Source organism: Neophocaena asiaeorientalis, unplaced genomic scaffold (genome assembly GCF_003031525.2).
Source record: "Neophocaena asiaeorientalis asiaeorientalis breed wild unplaced genomic scaffold, Neophocaena_asiaeorientalis_V1.1 scaffold919, whole genome shotgun sequence".
NCBI classification, from domain to species: Eukaryota; Metazoa; Chordata; class Mammalia; order Artiodactyla; family Phocoenidae; genus Neophocaena; species Neophocaena asiaeorientalis.
In genome coordinates this window covers 7,848-29,964 of record NW_020174274.1, presented here as the reverse complement: position 1 = coordinate 29,964, position 22,117 = coordinate 7,848, and the positions used below count along the sequence as shown (strand labels likewise).

The 22,117-nt window shown below is 43.2% G+C and overlaps 1 protein-coding gene across 1 annotated transcript in view; it reads right to left on the bottom strand.

Annotated features, from left to right (window-relative positions):
* Window positions 1-8,096: 8,096 nt before the first annotated feature.
* The window catches only part of LOC112406796 (nuclear RNA export factor 2-like), a 21,654-nt gene continuing 7,633 nt past the window's right edge, over window positions 8,097-22,117 (bottom strand). The window contains exons 4-17 of the mRNA XM_024755788.1: window positions 18,627-18,795; window positions 18,012-18,195; window positions 17,625-17,778; window positions 16,919-17,014; window positions 16,672-16,815; window positions 16,438-16,533; window positions 16,297-16,379; window positions 14,460-14,496; window positions 14,009-14,077; window positions 13,870-13,925; window positions 13,406-13,561; window positions 12,682-12,864; window positions 8,277-8,337; window positions 8,097-8,141 (exon numbers count right to left, since the gene is read on the bottom strand). Coding sequence (XP_024611556.1) covers window positions 8,097-8,141; window positions 8,277-8,337; window positions 12,682-12,864; window positions 13,406-13,561; window positions 13,870-13,925; window positions 14,009-14,077; window positions 14,460-14,496; window positions 16,297-16,379; window positions 16,438-16,533; window positions 16,672-16,815; window positions 16,919-17,014; window positions 17,625-17,778; window positions 18,012-18,195; window positions 18,627-18,795 — 1,533 coding nt within the window. The remainder of the gene's footprint in view (window positions 8,142-8,276; window positions 8,338-12,681; window positions 12,865-13,405; window positions 13,562-13,869; window positions 13,926-14,008; window positions 14,078-14,459; window positions 14,497-16,296; window positions 16,380-16,437; window positions 16,534-16,671; window positions 16,816-16,918; window positions 17,015-17,624; window positions 17,779-18,011; window positions 18,196-18,626; window positions 18,796-22,117) is intronic.

Sequence of the window (22,117 nt, the reverse complement as noted above, 5' to 3'; positions counted from 1 at the left end):
ATATGTCCAGGGCATTCATTTTTACTATTATATAATATTTCACTGTAAGAATGAATCACAATGTATTTTTTTGGACCACTGTTGATGGACATTTTGTTCTTTCCTACAGTTTTGCTCTCACAATCAGTGCTGAAATTAGCATTATTATAGATGAGGCTGTCTGCCCACATGCCAGATATTCTCTAGTTCCTTGCTACTCAAAGTATGACCCATGGAATAGCAGCTTCAGCACTGTGTGTTGTATTAGTCAGGGTTCTCCAGAGAAACAGAGCCAATAGCATGTGTGTGTGTGTGTGTCTGTGTGTGTATTTCCTTATCTTTCAGTTTTATTGAGACATGTGACATACAGCACTGTATAAATTTAAGGTGTACAGCATAATGATTCCACTTACATATATTGTGAAATGATCACCACAGTAAGTTCCTTTAGAATCCATCCTCTCCTACAGATATTAAAAACAGAAAAAAGGGTTGTTTTCCTTGTGATGAGAACTTTTAGAATCTACTCTCTTCGCAACTTCCCAATATACTATACAGCAGTTTTAAATATAGTAATCATGTTTTACGTGATATCCCCAGTATTTATTAATCTTATAACTGGAAGTTTGTACCTTTTGACCACCTTCATCCAATCTCCCCACCCTCAAACCTCATGCCTGGTAAACACAAATCTGGTCTCTTTTCCTATGAGTTTTCTTAGATTACACATGTAAATGAGATCATACTTATTTTTCTTTCTCTGTCTGACTTATTTCACTTAGTATAATGCCCTCAATGTCTATCCATGTTATAGCAAATGGCAGAGTTTCCTTCTTTTTTTTAAGGCTGAATAGTATTCGACTGTATATGTATATATACACATTTTCTTTTCTCATTCATCTGTTGATGGACACTTAAGTTGTTTCTACTACTTGCTATTATAAATAATGCTGCAATGAATATGGAGATGCAGATATCTCTTTGACATAGTGATTTTTGTTCCTATGGATATATTCCCAGAATTGGAATTACTCGGTCACATAGTAGTTTCATTTTTAATTTCTTGAGGAACCTCCATACTATTTTCCACAGTAGCTGTGTCAATTTACACCCCACTAACAGTGCACAAGGGTTCCCTTTTTTTCCACATCTTCACCAGCATTTATTATCTCGTCTTTCTGATGATAGCCATTCTAACAGGCATGAGGTGATATCTCATTGAGGTTTTGATTTGCATTTCCCCAATGATTAGTGATGTTGAATACATTTTCACGTACCTCTTGGCCATCTGTATGACCTCTTTGGAAAAATGTCTAATCAGGTCCTTTGCCCATTTTTTAATTGGATTGTTTCTGTTGTTGAGTTGTATGAGTTCTTTATATATTTTGGATATTAACCCCTTATTACATATATGATTTGCAAAAATTTCTCCCATTCCATAGGTTGTCTTTTCATTTTGTTGATAATTTCTTTTGCTGTGAAGAAGCTTTTTAGTTTGGTGTAGTCTGACTTGTTTATTTTTTATATTGTTGCTTGTTCTTTAGTTGTCATATCCAAAATATCATTCCCAAGACTCATGTCAAGGAGATTTTTTCCTAAGTTTTCTTCTAGGAATTTTGTGGTTTAGGTCTTACATTTAAGCCTTTAATGCATTTCAAGCTAATTTTTGTTAGTGGCGTAAGATAAGGATCTAGTTTTATTCTTTTACATGTGTATATCCAATCCAGCACCATTTATTGAAGAGACTATTTTTCATTGCGTATTCCTGGTTCCCCTGTCAAATATTAGTTAAACATATATGCTTGGTTTTATTTCTGGCCTCTCCATTTTGTTCCATTAGTCTTGTGTTTGTTTTTATGCCAGTACCATACAGTTTTGATTATTATAGCTTTATAATATAGTTTAAAATCAGGAAGTGTGATACCCCTGCTTTATTCTTCTCTCTCAGGATTGTTTTGGTTTTTCTGGTTCTTTTGTGTTTCCATATAAGTTTTAAGATTATTTTTTGTACTTCTGTAAAAAATGCCATTAGAAGTTTGATAGGTGCATTGAATCTATAGAAAGTTTCATGTAGTGTGGACATTTTAACAATATTAATTCTTCCAATCCATGAACATGAGAGACTTTTCCAATTATTTGTGTCTTCTTCGATTTCTTTCATCAATGTTTTGTAGTTTTCAGTGTAGGGATATATTTCACCTCCTTGATTAAATTTATTCCTAAGCACTTTATTGTTTTTGGTGCTAATGTAAATGGATTATTTTCTTTTTCAGATAATTTGTTGTTGTGTATAGAAATGCTAAAGATTTTTTTCACATCTTTATTGGAGTATAATTGCTTTACAATGTTGTGTTAGTTCCTGCTGTAAAACAAAGTGAATCAGCTATATGTATACATATATCCCCATATCCCCTCCCTCTTGAGCCTCCCTCCCACCCTCCCTATTCCACCTCTCTAGGTAGTCACAAAGCACCAAGTTGATCTCCCTGTGCTATGCAGCAGCTTCCCACTAGCCATCCATTTCATATTTAGTAGTGTATATATGTCAATGCTACTCTCTCACTTTGTCCCAGCTTCCCCTTCCCTCCCTGTGTCCTCAAGTCCGTTCTCTATGTCTGTGTCTTTATTCTTGCCCTGCCACTAAGTTCATCAGTACCATTATTTTAGATCCCATATATATGCATTAGCATACGGTATTCGTTTTTCTCTTTCTGACTTACTTCACTCTGTATGACAGACTCTAGGTCCATCCACCTCACTACAAATAACTCAGTTTCGCTCCTTTATATGGCTGAGTAATATTCCATTGTACATCTGTGCCACATCTTCTTTATCCATTCATTTGTTGATGGACATTTAGGTGGCTTGCATGCCCTGGCTATTGTAATTACTGCTGCAATGAACACTGTGGTACATGACCCTTTTTGCATTATGGTTTTCTCAGGGTATATGACCAGTAGTGGGATTCCTGGGTCATATTGTGGTTCTATATTTCGTTTTTTAAGGAACCTCCATACTGTTCTCCATAGTGGCTGTATCATTTTACCTTCCCACCTACAGTGCAGGAGGGTTCCCTTTTCTCCACAACTTCTCCAGCATTTATTGTTTCTGGATTTTTTGATGACGGCCATTCTGACCGGTGTGAGGTGATCTCATTGTTGGTTTGATTTGCATTAGAAATGCTAATGATTTTTGTATGTTAATTTTGTACCCTGCTACTTTACTAAATTCATTGATTAGATCTAACAGTTTTTTTTGGCAGTCTTTAGGATTTTCTCTGTATAAAATCCTGTCATCTGCAAATAGAGACAATTTTACTTTTTCCGTTCTAATTCTGATGCATTTTATTTCTTTTTAACACCTAATTTATCTGGCTAGGACTTCCAGTACTATGTTGAATAGGAGTGGTGAGAGTGGGCACCCTTGTATTATTCCTGACTTTTGAGAAAAAGCTCTCAGCCTTTCATCATTGAGTATGATGTTACCTGTGGTCTTGTCATATATGGCCTTTATTATGTTGAGGTAATTCCTTCTATACCTAATTTGTTAAGAATTTTTAATAATGAATGGATGTTGAATTTTGTCAAATGATTTTTCTGTGTCCATTGAGATTATCGTATGATTTTTTTCTTTCATTCTATTAATGTGATGAATCACATTTATTGATTTGTATATATTGAATCATGCTTGTATCTCAGGGATAAATCACACTTGATCATGGTGACTGATCCTTTATTTTTTAATTTTATTTATTTATTTTTTTAATAAATTTATTTATTTTGGGTTGCGTTGTGTCTTCATTGTGGTGCGCGGGCTTCTCATTGTTGTGGCTTCTCTTGTTGTGGAGCACAGGCTCTAGGCACGTGGGCTTCAGTAGTTGTGGCTCATGGGCTTAGTTGCTCTGCAGCATGTGGGATCTTCCCGGACCAGGACTCAAACATGTCCCCTGCATTGGCAGGCAGATTCTTAACCACTGTGCCACCAGGGAAGCCCCTGATCCTTTATTTTTATTTGAATGTTTCATTGACGTATAGTTGACTTACAATATTATATTACTTTCAGGTGTAAAACATATTCAATATTTTTATAGATTACACACCATACAAAATTATTATAAAATATTGACTATATTCTCTGTGCTGTACATTACATCCCTGTAACTTATTTATTTTATAATTGGTAGCTTGTACCTTTTAAACCCCTTCACCCACTTTGCCCCTCCCCCACCCCTCTCCCCTCTGGCAACCACCTGTATGTTCTTCATATCTGTGAGTCTGCTTCTGTTTTATATTTATTCATTTGTTCTATTTTTTAGATTCCACATATAAGTGAAAACATACAGTATTTGTCTTTCTCCTTCTGACTTATTTCACTACACATAATACCCTCTACATTCATCCATGTTGTCACAGATGGCAATATTTCATTATTTTTTATTGCTGAGTAATACTCTATAGTGTATACACACACACACACACACACACACACACACACCACATTGTTTTTATCCATTTGTCTGTCGATGGGCACTTAGGTTGCTCCCATATCTTGGCTATTGTAAAATAATGCTGCTATGAACATTGAGGTGCATATATCTTTTTGAATTAGTGTGTTTTCATTTTCTTTGGATAAATGCCCAGTAGTGGAATTGCTGGATCATGTGGAAGTTCTATTTTTAATATTTTTAGGTACCTCCATACTTTTTCCCATAGTGGCTGCACTAATTTGCATCCCCACTAACAGTGAATGAGGGCTCTCTTTTCTCCACATCTTCACCAACAGGCATGTGAAAAGATGCTCAACATTACTAGTCATCAGGGAAATGCAAATCCAAACCACAATGAGATATGTCACAGAATAGTCAGAATGACTATTGTCAAAAAGACAAGAATGATCCTTTAAATATGTTACTGAATTCAGTTTGTTAGTGTTTTGTTGAGAGTTTTTGCATCTATATTCATCAGAGATATTGGCCTGTAGTTTTCTTTTCTTGTAGTGTCCTTTTCTGGTTTGGGTATCGGGTAATAATGCTGGCTTCATAAAATGGTCTTGGAATGTTCCCTCCTCTTCAGTTGTTTGGAAGAGTTTGAGAAGGATTGGCATTAATTCTTTAAATGTTTGGTGAAATGTACCAGTGAAGCCATCTAGTCCTGGGCTTTTCTTCATTGGGAGATTTTTTTTTTTTTTTGTGGTATGCGGGCCTCACTGTTGTGGCCTCTCCCGTTGCGGAGCACAGGCTCTGGACGCGCAGGCTCAGTGGCCATGGCTCACGGGTCCAGCCACTCCACGGTACGTGGGGTCCTCCCGGACTGGGGCATGAACCTGCGTCCCCTGCATCGGCAGGTGGACTCTCAACCACTGTGCCACCAGGGAAGCCCTGGGAGATTTTTTATTACTAATTCAATCTCCTTACTTGTAATTAGTCTGTTCAGATTTTCTATTTTTTCTTGATTCAATCTTGGTAGGTTGTTTCTAAGAATTTTCCCATTTCTTGTAGGTTGTTCAATTTGTTGGCATCTAGTTGTTCATTTTTTAAAAAGGAATTGGCTCATGCAACTGTGGAACCTGGCCAGTCCAAAATCTGCAGGGTAGGCTGGCAGGCTGGAGACCTAGGGAAGAGCTGCAGTTAAGAGTCTAAAGGCAGTCTGCTGGCAAAATTCCCTCTCTCTCTGGGGAGGTCAGTCATTTTTCTATTCAAGCCTTCAACCAATTGGATGAGACCCACCTATATTATACAGAGTCATTTACTTTACTCAGAGTCTACTGATTTAAATATTAATCTCATCCCCAAAATGCCTTCACAGAAATATCCATAATAGTGTTTGACCAAATATCTGGGTACCACAGTCTAGACAATTTGACACATAAAATTAACCATCACACCTGGGATCCTGTTACAGCTGCAGAATTTCAGGCCCTGCCACAGACACTCACCATCCTCAACCCCTAGGAAGTGCGCCTTCCTACCAGTACTTCACCACCTTTCTTTGATGCATGTTAGGGTGCTAAGAACAGCTGAACACCAATTCTTCCTTCTTTATATTATTTTGGTGTGGGTGAGGTACAATGTCTAATCTTGCATGATATGGGTCTGAGGTTTCTTCCCTTCGATATGGCCACTGAGGGAATGAAGTGTTCACATCCAAACACTGGCTTTCTCCAGCACAGGGGTTACAGGGTGGTAGGATCATAAGGAGTAGTGCCTGGAGGGAAATCCTGTGATCATTCAGGGAATGATATCATTAAAACTTTATGATCAGGTAAATAGGATAAATGGAATACATATTTTGGAATATAAGCAGTAGTATGGCTGGGGGTGGGGGGTACAAGCAGGGATCCCAGGGGTAAGGGCATCAGTTCAGACAAAAGTTCTGGGACAAAGTGTTGGGAGTGAAAAGTACCACACAGGAGCCAGAGCAATTTTGAGGGAAGGCAAACAAGTTAGTTGGAGATTAAAAAGAGAGACAGAGACAGAGAGAGTCAGGCTGCAGGGTTACCATTTGCCTAGGATCATGAGAGCAAGGGAATTGAAAGCAAGGAATTGGCAGGAGAACAAGTGAATGGAAGACAAAGGCAGCATCTGAGCTGGCTAGGGAAGGAGGTGAAGGATGTGGAAGCCTGATGATGTAGAGAGAGGAAGTAGAGGGGCCATGTGATGAGTTCCATTTTCCCTGCCCACGAGGGAACTCAAACAGCTTGGAGAGCTTGAATTGAGCCAGACAATGCAATTGTTGGTTTACATCTGAGTCTACCTCTATTCTTCACAGTGCAGCTGAGAAGTATACACTGTGATCTCTGTTCAGATCTTTAGGTGAGAATGCCAAGATTGTCTCTGATCATTGAGGCAGTACATGGAATAACATGGAATTATTCCTTATGTAATGGCAATCATCTCCTTAGTTCATATTTTTAAAGACATTCACATGCCAATATATGGATCCTTCATGTAAATGACATAAAGAACTGAAAAGTGGCAAGTGGTAGGAAATAACTTATGCAAGACCCAAAAATGGAGGCATAATTTGTAAACTGGTGGTACCTCACCTGTGTCTTCAATTATATGATTGTAACTTGAAATTTGGTACTGCTATTATTTTAATTTCAAAAATTATGCCCGCTTGTTGTCTAAAGTGCAAAAATTACAGAAGTACAGAAAATAAGTTGTGCAAGTGTCCCTTTCAACTCTTGCCTGCAATTCTCTACTGCTAATTGCATTGATGAGAAAGGTCACACAGACCTGACCATAATGTGAGATTCCATGTTATTGTTGTTTGTTTGGAAGTGAAATTAAATGGCTCAACCCCCTCAAGCACATGAGAAATGCATGGGCAGACAGGCTGACTCTCCCCTACTCTAAGGTACTGAAGTGAGATCCCTCCCACAGTGCACCTTCAGAAAGGGAGAGGGGGCAGTACAGTGGATGGATGAGAATCCTTATGGAAGCATGGTGAGAGGTGTGAAAAGGCCTGTTTCTTATTCACCTGTATGCAAATCTTGAAATTGTTCACGGTATGGTCTTTGGAAATGATTATGGACAAGAAGTAAAACATGTTCATCCTCATCTTCCTCCTTCCTTACAAAGCCCTCCACTAGCCAGTCAGCATCCCTTGCAAAGCCTCTGTTGTTCCGGGTCATATGCCTGTTTCTGAGAGTGTCTAGGTAGAGCGTTTGACTGAGTCACACTGCCTCCAAAAACCAATCCCTGGAAGCATATCACGTCCCCTCTCATCAGAATTTATTGACAAACTACCTATGGAGTCAAGCCTGATATATCTGCTAGGGATTGCCAGGGTCAATGGGGGTCGGGCAGTAAGGCAACCAAGGCCTTTCAGGCCTGGACTCACTGGCTAATGATTGGGGCAGGGAACAGCAATGCAGAACACACAACATACAACATGCAACATCACTCTTTATTATGAAAACAAACAGCAATTGTGAGTGTGGAAAATACAGAAAAAACTGACCCTTCAGTTGGCTATGTTACCTGGCCTACAAGGTAACTCTGGCTTCTTTGTCGGCCAGGCTTCCAACCCTGTTCATGGGCATGGCCTGAGGCTGGAGAAAAGAGAAACAATGATGAGATGGATGAAGACAAAGACAGCATCCAAGCACTCCTTTTAGGGGATTTCTTTGAAGGCCTCTTCTGGGATCTTGCACTTGGTCTGGAGAGAAGGAGTCGCGATGTCAGAAGAGCCAGCTCCCCAGGTTCCATTCTTAGGCCACCGGCCTCCACCTTCTTGGCCTCCCTGAAGGCCCAGAAACATTCATCTTTAACCCACTTGATTCCCAGACCTCACCTTAAGCATACTGAAGACCTGACCAGCTCTGGTGTAGTTCCATTTGTTGTCCTGAAGGTACCTGCAGTGGGAGAAAAACAGGTGATCTCCAGTAGTACCACAGTAGAGTCACGCTGACCATGCAACGACACCGCTAAATCTATGCCACTTTCTTGCTGAGACACATGTACCAGTATGAACACTATGTGTAATGACGAAGAAAGACCCAGTGAAAAGCAAACCATCTATCACTAGCATTCATGCCCACTAGAATTCAAAACACAAAAGTAGAGCTGTGCAAAAGAACAAGGGAACTTAATATACACTGATCAAGGAAGATGTTCAAGAAAATAACAAGTGAAAAATTTTTTTGCTTTTGTTTTTGTTTTGTTTTCCCTTCCCCCTCCCTGTGTCCTCAAGTCCATTCTATGTCTGCATCTTTATTCCTGTCCTACCCTTAGGTTCGTCAGAATCTTTTTTTTTCTTTTAGATTCCATACTAGTCTTTTTTTTTAACGTCTTTATTGGAATATAATTGTTTACAATGGTGTGTTAGTTTCTGCTTTCTAACAAAGTGAATCAGTTATACCTATACATATATCCCCATATCTCTTCCCTCTTGCGTCTCCCTCCCTCCCACCCTCCCTATCCCACCCCTCTGGATGGTCACAAAGCACCGAGCTGATCTCCCTGTGCTATGCGGCTGCTTCACACTAGCTATCGATTTTACATTTGGTAGTGTATATATGTCCATGCCACTCTCTCACTTTGTCCCAGCTTACCCTTCCCCCTCCCCGTGTCCTCAAGTCCATTCTCTAGTAGGTCTTCATCTTTATTTCCATCTTGTCCCTAGGTTCTTCATGACCTATTTTTTTTTAGATTCCATATATATGTGTTAGCATACGGTATTTATTTTTCTCTTTCTGACTTACTTCACTCTGTATGACAGACTCTAGGTCCATCCACCTCACTACGAATAACTCAATTTTGTTTCTTTTTATGGCTGAGTAATATTCCATTGTGTATAAGTGCCACATCTTCTTTATCCATGCATCCGATGATGGGCACTTAGGTTGTTTCCATCTCCGGGCTATTGTAAATAGAGCTGCAATGAACATTGTGGTACATGACTCTTTTTGAATTATGGTTTTCTCAGGGTATATGCCCAGTACTGGGATTGCTGGGTCATATGGTAGTTCTATTTGTAGTTTTTTAAGGAACCTCCATATTGTTCTCCATAGTGACTGTATCAACTTACATTCCCACCAAGAATGCAAGAGGGTTCCCTTTTCTCCACACCCTCTCCAGCATTTATTGTCTGTAGATTTTTTGATGATAGCCATTAAGTGAAACATTTTTAAGTACAAATTTCCAGCCATCTTTTTTTGAGATATAATGTACACACTATTTTAAAGAATACAAGTCAGTGCTTTTTAGGATATCCACAAGACTGTACAACTATCTAATTCCAAAATAGTTTTATCACCTTGAAAAGAAACTCCTTAACCATTAGTGATCACTCCCTATTCCTCCCCTTCCCCCAGACCCTGGCAACCACTAATCTGCTTTTGGTCCCTGTGGATTTGCCAATTCTGGACATTTCACACTATATTCAACTTTTGTGACTGGCTTTTCATTTAGCATAATGTTTTCAAGGTTGATCATGTTATGACATATATCAGAACTGTACATTTTTATGAGTGAATAATATTCTACTATATGGATGTACCAGATTTATTCATCCATGCATCAGCTAAAGGACATTTGGGTTGTTTCCACTTTTCGGCTATTATCAATAATGCTGCTATGAACGTTCCTGAACAAGTTTTAGAGTGAACGTATGTTCTCATTTCTCCTGGTAGATACTTGGGAGTAGGATTACTGGGTCATTTGGTAAATCCGTGTTTAACATTTTGAGGAACTGCCAAATTTTTTTCCCAAAGTGAGTGCTCCACTGAACCTTGATACCTGTAATATATGAGAGTTCTAATTTCTCCACATCCTCACCTATGTTTATCTTTTGTTTCATTGATTAAAGCCATCTTAGCGTATGTGAAGTGGTTGTTTTGATTTGTATTTTCCTAATGATTAATGATGTTGAGCACGTTTTCATGTGCTTGTTGGTCACTTGTATACAATCTTTAGAGAAATATCTATTCAAATCCTTTCCCCATTTTTAAATGGGATATTTATCTTTTGATTGTTGAGTTGTGAAATCCTTCAATATTCTAGATAGTAGATCTTATCAGATACGAGATTTGCAAATATTCCTGTGTCCCCTGCATCGGCAGGCGGACTCTTAACCGCTGCGCCACCAGGGAAGCCCAGAAGTTTTTACTTTTGATGAAGAGCAATTTATTTGTTTTTTGGTTGCTTGTGCTTTTGGTGTCATATACAAGAAACCGTTGCCTAATTCAAGGTCATGAAGATATACACCTCTGTTTTCATCTAAGTGTTTTTTTATATTTTATTGGAGTTAATTTACTTACAATGTTGTGTTAGTTTCAGGTATACAACAAAGTGAATCAGTTATATATAACTCCATTCTTTTTCAGATCTTTTCCCATATAGGTTATTACAGAATATTGAGTAGAGTTCCTTGTGCTATACAGTAGGTCCTTATTAGTTATCTATTTTATATACATTACTGTGTATATGTTAATCCCAATCTCCTAATTTATCACTTCCTCCCCCACATTTCCCCTTTGGTAACCATAAGGTTTCATTTTGAGAACTGTGAGTCTGTTTCTGATTTGTAAATAAGTTCATTGGTATTGTTTTTATTATATTCCACATATAAGTGATATATGATATTTGTCTTTCTCTGTCTTACTTCACTTACCCAATCAAAAATTGGGCAGAAGATCTAAATAGACATTTCTCCAAAGAAGACATACAGATGGCCAAAAAGCACATGAAAAGATGCTCAACATAACTAATTATTAGAGAAATGCAAATCAAAACTACAATGAGGTGTCACCACACACGGGTCAGAATGGCCATCATCAAAAAATCTACAAACAATAAATGCTGGAGAGGGTGTGGAGAAAAGGGAACCCTCCTACACTGTTGGTGGGAATGTAAATTGATACAGCCACTATGGAGACCAGTATGAAGGTTCCTTAAAAAAACTAAAACTGGAGCTACTGTATGATCCAGCAATCCCACTCCTGAGCATATATCCAGAGAAAACCATAATTCGAAAATATATATGCAGCCCAATGTTCATTTTAGCACTATTTACAATAGCCAAGACATGGAAGCAACCTAAATGTCCATCGACAGAGGAATGGATAAAGAAGGTGTGGTACATATACACAATGGAATGTTACTCAGCCATTAAAAAGAATGAAATAATGCCAGCTGCAGCAACATGGATGGACCTAGAGGTTATCATACTAAGTGAAAAAAAGTCAGTAAGAGTTTTTACAGTTGTAGACTCTACATTAGGCCTTTGATCCATTTTGAGTTAATATTTGTATACGGTGTGTGATAGGGGTCAAAATTCTTTTTTTTTGCATGTTAATACCCATGTGTCCTAGAACCACCTGTTTAAAAGACTATTTTTTTCTCCATTAATTATTTTGGCACCTACTGAAAATTAATTGGCTACAAGTGTCAGGGTTTCATTCTCGACTCTCAGTTCTATTGCATTCACCTATCAAATGTCAGTGTCATGCAGTCTTGATTATAGTACCTTTGTAGTAAGTTTTGAAATTGTGAAGATCAGGACTTGTGAGTCCTCAACTTTATTCCCTTTCAATATTGCTTTGACTATTCTGAGTCTATTGCATTTCCATGTGAATTGTAGAATCACCTTATCAATTTCTGGAAAGGAGCCAACAGTGACTTTGATAGATATGGTGTAGACTCTATAGACCACTTTGAATAGTATTACCATCTTAACAATATTAAGTCTTCCAGTCTACAAACACAGAATGTCCTTCCATTTTTTTGAGGTTTTGTTTAAGCTATTCCAACAATGTTTTGAAGATTTTAAAGTATAAGTTTCTCACTTCTTTAGTTACATTTCTTTCTAAGTATTTATTCTTTTTGGTTCTACGATAAACCAAATTGTTTTCTTAATTTCAATTTAGGATTTTTCATTGTAAGTGCATAGAAATACAAATGATTTTTGTGTATTGATCTTATATCCTGAGATTCTGCTGAACTTGTTTATGTATTCTTACAGTACCTTAGCAAATTTCTTAGGATTTTCCATATAAAAGATCATGTCATCTGAGCATATTATTTTTAAAATGCTTCACATATATCATCATAAAATTAGGATACGTTTTTCATGAGCTTCCTTTTTTTCTGGAAGCAAAATACCCAAATACTTATTTTCCCAAATTGTCTGTGTGTTCCCTTTTTAATTCCCTCATTCTCCCAGCTCTCTCTTATCCTCATGCACACAAAATACTCACTTCTGAGACCACTGGAGGTTCATCCTAGACTGAGTGGAGAAAGCTTGTACCATTTGCTGCTGCTCCCAGTAGAAACTGGGCATGGAGCTGGTGGAGGGTGTGGGTACTGGGATGGAGAATGTGCTCTTGGTCTTTTTAGGGCTGACATCCCATACAAACAGCTCGTCATTCATGATGAAAAGACTGGAGGAAAAATGGTCACTCAGAGAACTGGACAGGTGAACACCACCACACCCCTAACAACAATCTTGCTCCCACTGGCACTCAGGAACCAGATTCCTTCCACGTCCCTCCTATGTGTGTCTCCCAGGTTCCTTGACTGGTACCTCTGCCCCTCCCCACAGAGCCCACCTTTGGAGAGACTGTCTTTCACCTTCACTCGATTTATAGGTTTATCCCCAACCCACGGGCAATTTTGCATTTACACTTTACCACACCCCAAGGGGTGGACAGTTTGATCCCCATTCTTGGAAGGAGACACTGAGTCACAGAGAGGTCATGTGACTTGACCAAGGTCACAGAGCGAGTGAGTGTTAGGTCAAGGAGATAATGCATAGGCCGATTCCAGAGCCCATGCTCTTCTTAACCACTAGGCTAGACTGCTATTGGGACCTCCCTGCTGGCTTTCCACAATACTGAGTAAACCTAAGATCTGCACCACCACATTCCCACGCACCTGAGCCCAGGCTGGGATGGACATTCCCGCCCACAATAGGGCTCTCACCTGGAATAGCTGGCAGGGGTAGTGGTGAAGGTCTGGGTGAAGGCACGCACACAGCCCTGAGAACTTCCTTCCACTTCAACAGCAAACAAATTACAGTACTCCTTACAGCTGCCCGTGCTGTACAGGCTCACACAGCGGTCCCCAGTCAGGGTGTGACTGGACACTCATGCTGAGAGGGCAGTTGTTCACGGGGGCCAGGGTGTCGGGAATGGGGAGGGCAACTATAGGAGCAGTCTGCGCCCAGTGACAGGGCCCCTGACGACCACTACACAAGCTCACGGGATGCATTTTTCACAGCCGCCCAAGAGGTGGATACTACTACCCCATTTTGCAAATGAGGAAACTGAGACCTTAAGTAACGGCCCAAGTTCTCAGAGTAAGTATCTGGGTTGAGAGCCACCAAATTAGGTGGCCTCACCTGTCCTAGCCCTCCCCACCTTGCTCAGCTTCCCTGAGGTACTTACTGCTGCAGGAATTGCAGGACTAGGCTCTTCAGCTCATCAGATCCAAGGAAGCTGCGCTGGAATCAAATGGCACTTGAGACTGTGCAGTAGATAAAGCCTCCCTGCAACACCCCAAATGTTGTTTGATCCTCTTCCTCACCTTGCAGGGCTTTGCTATGTAGGGAGTGTCAACATCAACGGTCACTGGTGACGGTAACTCCTGGCCATCCTGGAGAAGGGAAGAGGAAGTCAGGAGTGGAGACCAGGGGAGTGGCCCTGGATGATCCGGGAAAAGGATGGGCCCAGGAGGGTGAGGGTCAGAGGTCAGCTGTGAAAGGGCCCTGGAAATTCCATGGGAAAGCTTACAGTGGATGTCTTCATCATGAGGTCCTGGAAGTCTCTAGTGTTATATTCAACTTGTGTGTGTGCGTGTGTGTACTTATGGGTATTTTTCCAGCAAGTATATCCATGTCATTTTCAGGAGACCATGTCCCCCAAAATGGTTAAGGTTCTGATGCTAATATGTGATCTAGGCAAGACACAAAGGGCTTGAGGGCAGGTGCAGAGGCCACCGACATTCGAAAGAGACAATGATTTACGTAGGCACTTACCAGGCGTAACAACTTCGGGAAACATTCTCTGATGGCCCTGTCCAAAACCAAAAATAGAGAACAGGTGGTTGATAGTTCAAGGTTGCAATGCTTCCTTTGAGTTAAAACAGTAATACCATAAACAGAGATCAGTGTGTTCTGGCCAATCCAGCAGCACCCTTTGCCCACCTCTGCTCCTGATTTTAAGGGTTTTCGGTCCACTTGCCTGTTGAGCACTGAGCATCTGTCATCTTACTGTCTGAAAGGCACTGTCTCCTCATCTCTCTCAGTACCTTCACTTTAATATTCCTTCCCTCCCTCCCTTCCTCTCCTTCGCCTAGGTAGCTCCCACCCAGACTACTCGGACTCCCTTCTCCAGTGCCACAGGGACCAGCATTTCAAACCCATGCTGCAGGGCTTCCTTCTCCTCCCTTCCTTCCTCCAGGGCCCCACTGAAGGCTGTGGGGAGAAGAGGGGATGGAGTGGGAGCCCGGGGCTCTGTTACCTCACTGGGGGTCCAGCACTCTGGCAAGACCCCGACACCCCCCAGGGATGGCCCAGGATGCTGGGCCCGCGAGGTGAGTGAGGTGGGGCTCAAGGAGGGAGATGGAGGGGATGAAGACAGAAAGGGAGTGAAGGTAGGAAGGGAGAGATGAGAGAGACATAGGGGCACAGAGACAGGGGAGAGAGAGGCAACAAAGGGAAGGGAAAGAAGCTCTCCCGTGGTCGGGGTCAGGGAAGAAGAGAGAAGGAAGGGGAAACGGCACACTTGTTGCGGCTCTTCACCTGCCCCAGAATCGCCCAGACACACCAGGTAGGAGTGGAAAATATGCACATGTTGGGCTGGGGGGCCCACTGGATGCTGGCTGAAACTTTGTCACCTGTGTGAGCTCAGCCAGACTTGGGCATGGGAAACCGAGCAGCCACGGGGTCATATCTTCCCAAGAGGGAGGAAAGGGTCAGGTCCCAGCTCAGTATGGGGCTGAGGATCCGTGGCCCCCTCTGATGATCACCGTCTTCTCTCCCGATGACCCCTGCAGCTCTCTGAGTTGGTTCTTTAACTGAGGAATCATACCTGTCTCAGGCTGCCCAGGGCTCCTGTGAAGGACCAGGCGGGATGATGTGACATGTGCAGGGAGGGATGGGAAGTGCCACTCAGAGGCCTGTCCTTCTGTCTCCTCTACCACCTCTGCCCTCTGCCTTCCACTCCTGCCTCAGGAAGCCCTCTGATAACTGGCGGGGGCCCACGTCTGGCCCCTTGACTCAGGGAGCCCTGCTTTTTCCCAAGGAGGGTCCAGCTCCTGGCACTGGGCCAGCATAATGGATGTCATGACAGCAGCCACCCATGGCCTCAGCCCTCAGCATGGCACAGGAAAGCCCCCATGTCAACATGGGAGAGGAGGGGGGATCCCTTTTGAGGAAGGAGAAGACGGCCCCTCTCAGAACAGGGGAGGCAAACCCCATCTCAACACGAAGAAGGAAGGCTTCTCTCAGCAAGCGGCCCTGGACTTGAGGACCCTTCTCAGTCCAGGGCGCCAGCATCTGGATCAAGGCTGGTCGCTCCTGGTCCTGGTGAGGAGGAGAAGCCCTGCTTCCTGGGGCACGCTCTTGGGAGGTCTTGCTGGAATATATCTCGGCGCGGAGAGCTGGAAACAGACCCCAGAGCGCCTGCAGAGGTGAGCAGGTCAGGGGAAGGAAACTCCTCACCAGTGATAGGCACAGAGAAAGCAGAAGGTAGGGCCTGTGATCCTCCCAGAAGACCAGGGCTGCCACCTTTGGTAAAGGGGCACTGTCACAGATAGTCTAGGCTCCCATGGGTGAAGGTCACCAAGAAGGGTGGCAGGATGTTCACACTGACCTTACATAGGTGGACTGGTCTGGGAAGGTGTCACACAACGGGTTCTCTTGCAGCCACAGCTCTTCAAGCTTCAGCCCCAGCCCCTCCCCACGTTACCATCCCTAAGTCTCCCTCCAGGAAGACCCCTCTTCCCTCACCAGCCCTAGAATTACTGCTGTCAGCCGTACCTGGGTCAAGGCGGAGCCTCCGGAGGTCAAGAGCTTGCTGGGAGACATCAAATCGTTTGCTCAAGGTCAGCTGCGTATAGAGAGATGGAGAGAGCCGCTCTGAGGCTGTGGTGGTGGCAGGGAAATCGGGGGCGAGGGGGACGGGGGACTGGAAGAAGGAGAGGTAGGTCTGAGCGCTGGCACACAACACGCCTTGAGTCTGCATTACCTTTAGCTGCTCCATTTCTTCTGGCTTCAACTTATACCGCACAGAGTAGGGAACAGTACGAATCTTGCAGCTGACATCCATCAGTGCAGAGGCAGTGCTAGCTTCCTGGACAAAGAACCGAGCCCCACTTTGCATAAAGTGGAACTACAGGGCTTGAATGCAACAGCAATAGTATCAGAAGAAAACGGACCCTGCAGAACCAGGTCTCTCTCTCCCCCTTCCCTATGCCCATGCGTCTGGCTTCAGCATTCTTTCTTATGTCCACTGCAGTGAAAGGGACACTGCAATGGCTCTGGACTGAGTTCATTAGCCATGTTTTGTCATACTTTATCCCATAAGGAATCTAAGGATGAAAAGAAGCGATGGGAGAGAGGACAGACAACAGGGAATTTAGGCTGCAGGAGGAACCTTTTCCTGTTCTTTTCCGGCCTCCTACTGAGCTTGAAAGGGCTTCTAAAGAAGGTTCCACTGGCATGATTTCTTATGGGTGTGCATAATATGGATTTCCTAAATACTCTTTCTCTCCAGTCAAACTCTCTTCCACATAATCAAGGTGTCAGAGATGATCTTCCTTTTATAAATTTCCAGGAGATCCTACCCAGCGCACACACTGCTTGCCCCTCAGACAAGGTCTCCAGAGGATCGACCCTCTGTCTCCCACACTCAGGTTGCCCAGCTGAGACCTCCAATGTGGAGTTGCTCCATATCCTTGGCAGTAGTTTCCACCTTTGCTTTGAGAAAGGCTCCTCCGTTCTCCTCACAGTCAGCCTGTTCCCTTTACATTGCTTCTCTGAACCTGCCCTTAGATGAATAAGACTGCTAACTCCTGGTAATAAAAAGGACAGATTACAAACTGTCCCCAGTGAAAGAAACCAGCATCTCTACATGAGACCAACACAACTCCCCCTGCCTTTTCTCTCCTGCACATTCCATACATTTTTCAGGATACTCACTGTGACCCTGAACCAGCTCCCTGGGGTTCCATCTTGTGTGTTCTCCCCCATTTCTCTCTCCAGAGGTTTTCTGTTTCTCCACACAGTAGTATGCATGTGGCCTTCACTGTGCCATCTCACTCCTCTCTTGTTGCCTCGGATGGTACAGGGAGAGCTGCAGGGGGCATATGGAGAGAAGGACGGTGAGTGGCCATAAGTACTAAGAAAGTCTTCTGTACGTCCTCGTCTCTTTGACACCAGCTCTACAATTAGGATTGCTCAACCATTATTTCACTTCTAGCATACCTCAGATTTGCAGTGAGAGAAGAAAAACAAGTCCACGGAGCGTGAGAGAGGTGCATAGTCCCAGGGGCTGCTGTGCACAAACCGTGCTGCCTGGTCACTTACTGTCTTACTTCGGGGTCCTCCTGGACATCCTTCTTCACGACCTTTCCATCATCCTCCTTGAGCTGTGAGGGCTGAGGCTCACATCTATCGTGTTCATAATGAGGGCTCCTCTCGCCAGAATTACCTGGGAAAGAACTCCAACCTTTCTTTCTTCCTTGAGCTGGTCTACCACCATCACTGTATTCTGAAAAGAGGAACAAAAATACAAGTTTGCAGACACATCTGTGGTCCACTTACCACGTACCATGTCTTAGGCTAACAGCATGGTAGGGCAGGCAAAGTGCCAACCTGGCCTAAGGGACCAGTCCCACAAGCCTCAGAAATGACACTCTTCTGCCTGTCCAGAGAAGACAGCCTTATCTGACAGATGGCACTATCAGGGGAAGAATCGAGGAGGAGCAGGATGAGGAAGAGGACGACAGGAGGACAAAGAGGGAGAAGAAGGAGGAGGGAGGAGAGGACAACTGCGCTGAAACTTTTAAAACAGTGGAGCAGGACTGATAAAGAACCGAGGTGTATGCGTCCATGGGTTAGACTGGACACCAGTCATATATATACCAGGAAGGCACCCGAATCTTGCCTTCTCTCAGGACTTTCCAGCAACCACACCAATACCTGTCTCGTGCTTCCCAAATCCAAGGAGCCGCCAAACCGATTCCACTAACAACCAGCAAGCTAGCTGGACTTCCTTTGCCAGTGCACTTGGAGCTGTAATGTCAGGTGGCACTGATGTAACGGCCTCCTGAACTGTCTCCCTCCCTCCAGCCTTGCCCTGAACAATACTCTGTTTGAAAGACCCAGAGTGAGCTCTCTTTCGGGCCAGCCTGAAATGCCTTTCAGCTCAGCAGGCAACTCTTCCTAATTTCAGCCCTTCTATAACAAGGGTGTGAATGATAACCTGGAATGATGTGTCAACCACCATTTCCCAGTGTTTAGGGATTCTTCTTTTTGCTTTCCATTACTGGTTTCTAATTTGATTCCATCATGGCCAGGGAACACACTCTGGGAGATTTGAAATCATTTTTTTAATTTTAATTTTTTTAAAATAAATTTATTTCTTTATTTATGGCCGCATTGGGTCTTTGTTGCTGCACACGGGCTTTCTCTACTTGCGGCTAGCAGGGGCTACTCTTCGCTGAGGTGCACGGGCTTCTTGTTGTGGCGGCTTATCTTATTGCGGAGCACGGGCTCTAGGCATGCGGGCTTCAGTAGTTGTGGCACGCGGGCTCTAGAGCGCAGGATCAATAGTTGAGGCGCACGGGCTTAGCTGCTCCGCGGCATGTGGGATCATCCTGACCAGGGCTCGAACCTGTGTTCCCTGCACTGGCAGGTGGATTCTTAACCACTGCGCCACCAGGGAAGTCCCTCAATCCTTTTTGAATTTATTGAGGTTTGTCTGATGGTCGAGGAGATGGTCTAACTTGGTGAATGTTACAGAGACCCTCGGGGAAAAAAACTGTACTCTGCTGTTGTTGGGCAGACTGTTCTATTTATGTCATGCAGATCTCATTAGTTTACTGTGTTATTCAGGTCTCCTATATCCTTGCTGATTTTCTCTCTAGTAATTCTGTCACTTGCTAAGGGGGAGGTAGGTGTGGAAAGCCCCCACTATAATTATAGATCTGGCACTTTCTCCTTTCATCTCCATCAGTTTTTGCTTCATGTACTTTGAGGCTCCATTGTTTGGTGCATACACATTTAGGATCTTTATGTCTCCCTGGTGTACTGATCCTTTCACCATTCTGTAAGGCCTCTCTTTGGCTCTCGTTCATTTTCTTTACTCTGACATCTACTGTACTGGATACTGAAGCTACAGGCATGCTTAGAAAGTGTCCTGGGTATACCTCACCTTGTCTTCACTCCTAGCAGTTGTGTTGCTGTTCACCCCTCCACCCACAAATTCTCCCCTCCAGCATATCTAATTCACCATGGGAAAAGATTTGGAAGTTTTTCCGCACCTGCAGAAATAAGATCGTGTCAATTCTCTCTCCCATGGGTGGATTCACTAAGGATATTTTATTTTTAACGCATTCCACTGAAACAGTGAACCAGCAGATAATCATACTAGTGGCTTGTGGGGAGGGAGGATTATGGTAATTACACTGTTACAAACCAGCTTCCTTTGGGTTGTAATACTTAAGGTTCTCTAGGTTTGTGTGCTGTGCCTTTTGTACATTAACTATTCCATGTTGTCTCAGGGCACGCTTATGAGCAAAGATCCGCCCACTGCCGATCACTCCACGATGGAGTGATTACGACCAGGCCTCAGATGAACTCCTCTGGGGAGCCCTCGCTTTCCCAGTGTGGCCCGCTGCCAGGGCAATCCTGCTACTCACAACCTTGGGACTTTCCGTGTGTGGCACTGGAAGTGAAAGGAAACACAGATAGGGCATTTGACCCACAAATGCCACTTGCTCAGTCCCCAAACCTCGGAGGGGGCCTGGCGTGCTCTCTTTCTCCCACACTCCACATCCAACTGGTCAGGAGATTCTCTCGGCCCCTCTCTCAAAGTATGTCCAGAAGCCAGCCACTTCTCACCACCTTCATTACCACCACCCTGGCCAAGATACCAAGAGCTACCTCCTGGACTGTACTGCTGTCCAGCTGGCCCCTCTGCTTTCATCCTGGCTCCCTTACCTGTCTCTTTTCAACCCAGCAGCAGAGAGCAAGTCAAATCATTTCACTCCTCTTCTCAACACCACATAACAGTGGTTTGAAGCCCACCAACATGTTCAAAGGCCAGGAGTTCATAATGACACTCATCAACAATAACAACAAAGAGGAACCTTATTGGTGACCTTTGGAGAATGCCGGGCAACCAACTCGTTTTCAGGAAAATCCAGCAATGAAAGGGAAAAATTCACATTTTAAAGGGAGCAGTAAGGGCATGTGGTCTACGTACGGTGTATAGGAAGAGTCAGAGTCATTTGCAAGAACCCACTTTCCTTCCGAAATAACGTTGCCGAGGGGAAAGCGTAAAAGGGAGCTATATAACAGCTACCGCAGTGCCCCGGCTGACCAACTACGTCGGGTGCCTGAACAGGGCTAGAGACCTCCCTCATCAAGGTGATTCAGACACAAGCAATCTCAGACATCGACTTGTCAAGTATTTGATAGAATAATCCAGTGAAGCTCTGTCACTTACTGCGTATGTGATTTTAGGCGAGTAGTTTACCTCTCTGAGCCTCAATTCCATCGTGCGGTAGTGCTGTTTGCCATGTGTTTCCATTGGTCCCTGTTCCGGCGACCTGGAAGAGCTGGTACTTCTTGACCTCCTTTGTTTGGGCAGGGCTGTGTATGTGACTGGTTCTGGCTAATGGGCTGTGAGTGACATGTGCTATTTCTGGGCCAGAACATATGCCTGTTGGATTGAGACCTTGCAGGGTCCTCTTCCCCTCAGGCACAGAGACTGACAGCTTTCTAGATGATGGCTGCTCTGTCAGTTTGGGTCTCCAAGTCATTCCAGTAAGAATGGCTCAGACCCCCAAAGTCCACCATCCTGTGAGGGGCATGCACCTGCCATGGACATGTAGTCGAAGTGAGGAATGAGCCCCTGAGATACGGGGACTGTCTATTACCACAGCATAATCTAGCCTATCTTGATTCTTGTATCTTATCTGTAAATTAAACTAACATCCTCTCAGGATTTTTCTGGGGATTAAACGAGAAAACTGGTATGACAAGGTTGCCACAGTGCTTGACATAAAACAGGAACTCAAAAAATGGCAGCTATAATGATTAAATAATAATAACAAACTAGTTTTGAAAAAGAGTGGAAAATTGGTATAAAATGAGAGCTATTTCATCCACTCATCCTTACGGGTAAGTTGTATCATCTCTTCAAGAGTGGGGCATTTTATTTTATTTTTAAGACTTCCTAATGACTAGCACATATGCACTTATTGCTTGCCGTCATGATATCAGAAACATAAATTGAGGTTATATGTAAAGAGTGAAAAACTGGAAAGATTAAGCAAAAGAGAGAATGACTAATGACATAAGATAACATGAGTTAGCAATAAGTGGTTTCTTAATGAGAAGAACAGATTATAATTATTAGTAAGCATACATTCTTCTTAGTAAACAAAGGTACAAGGTATTAATGC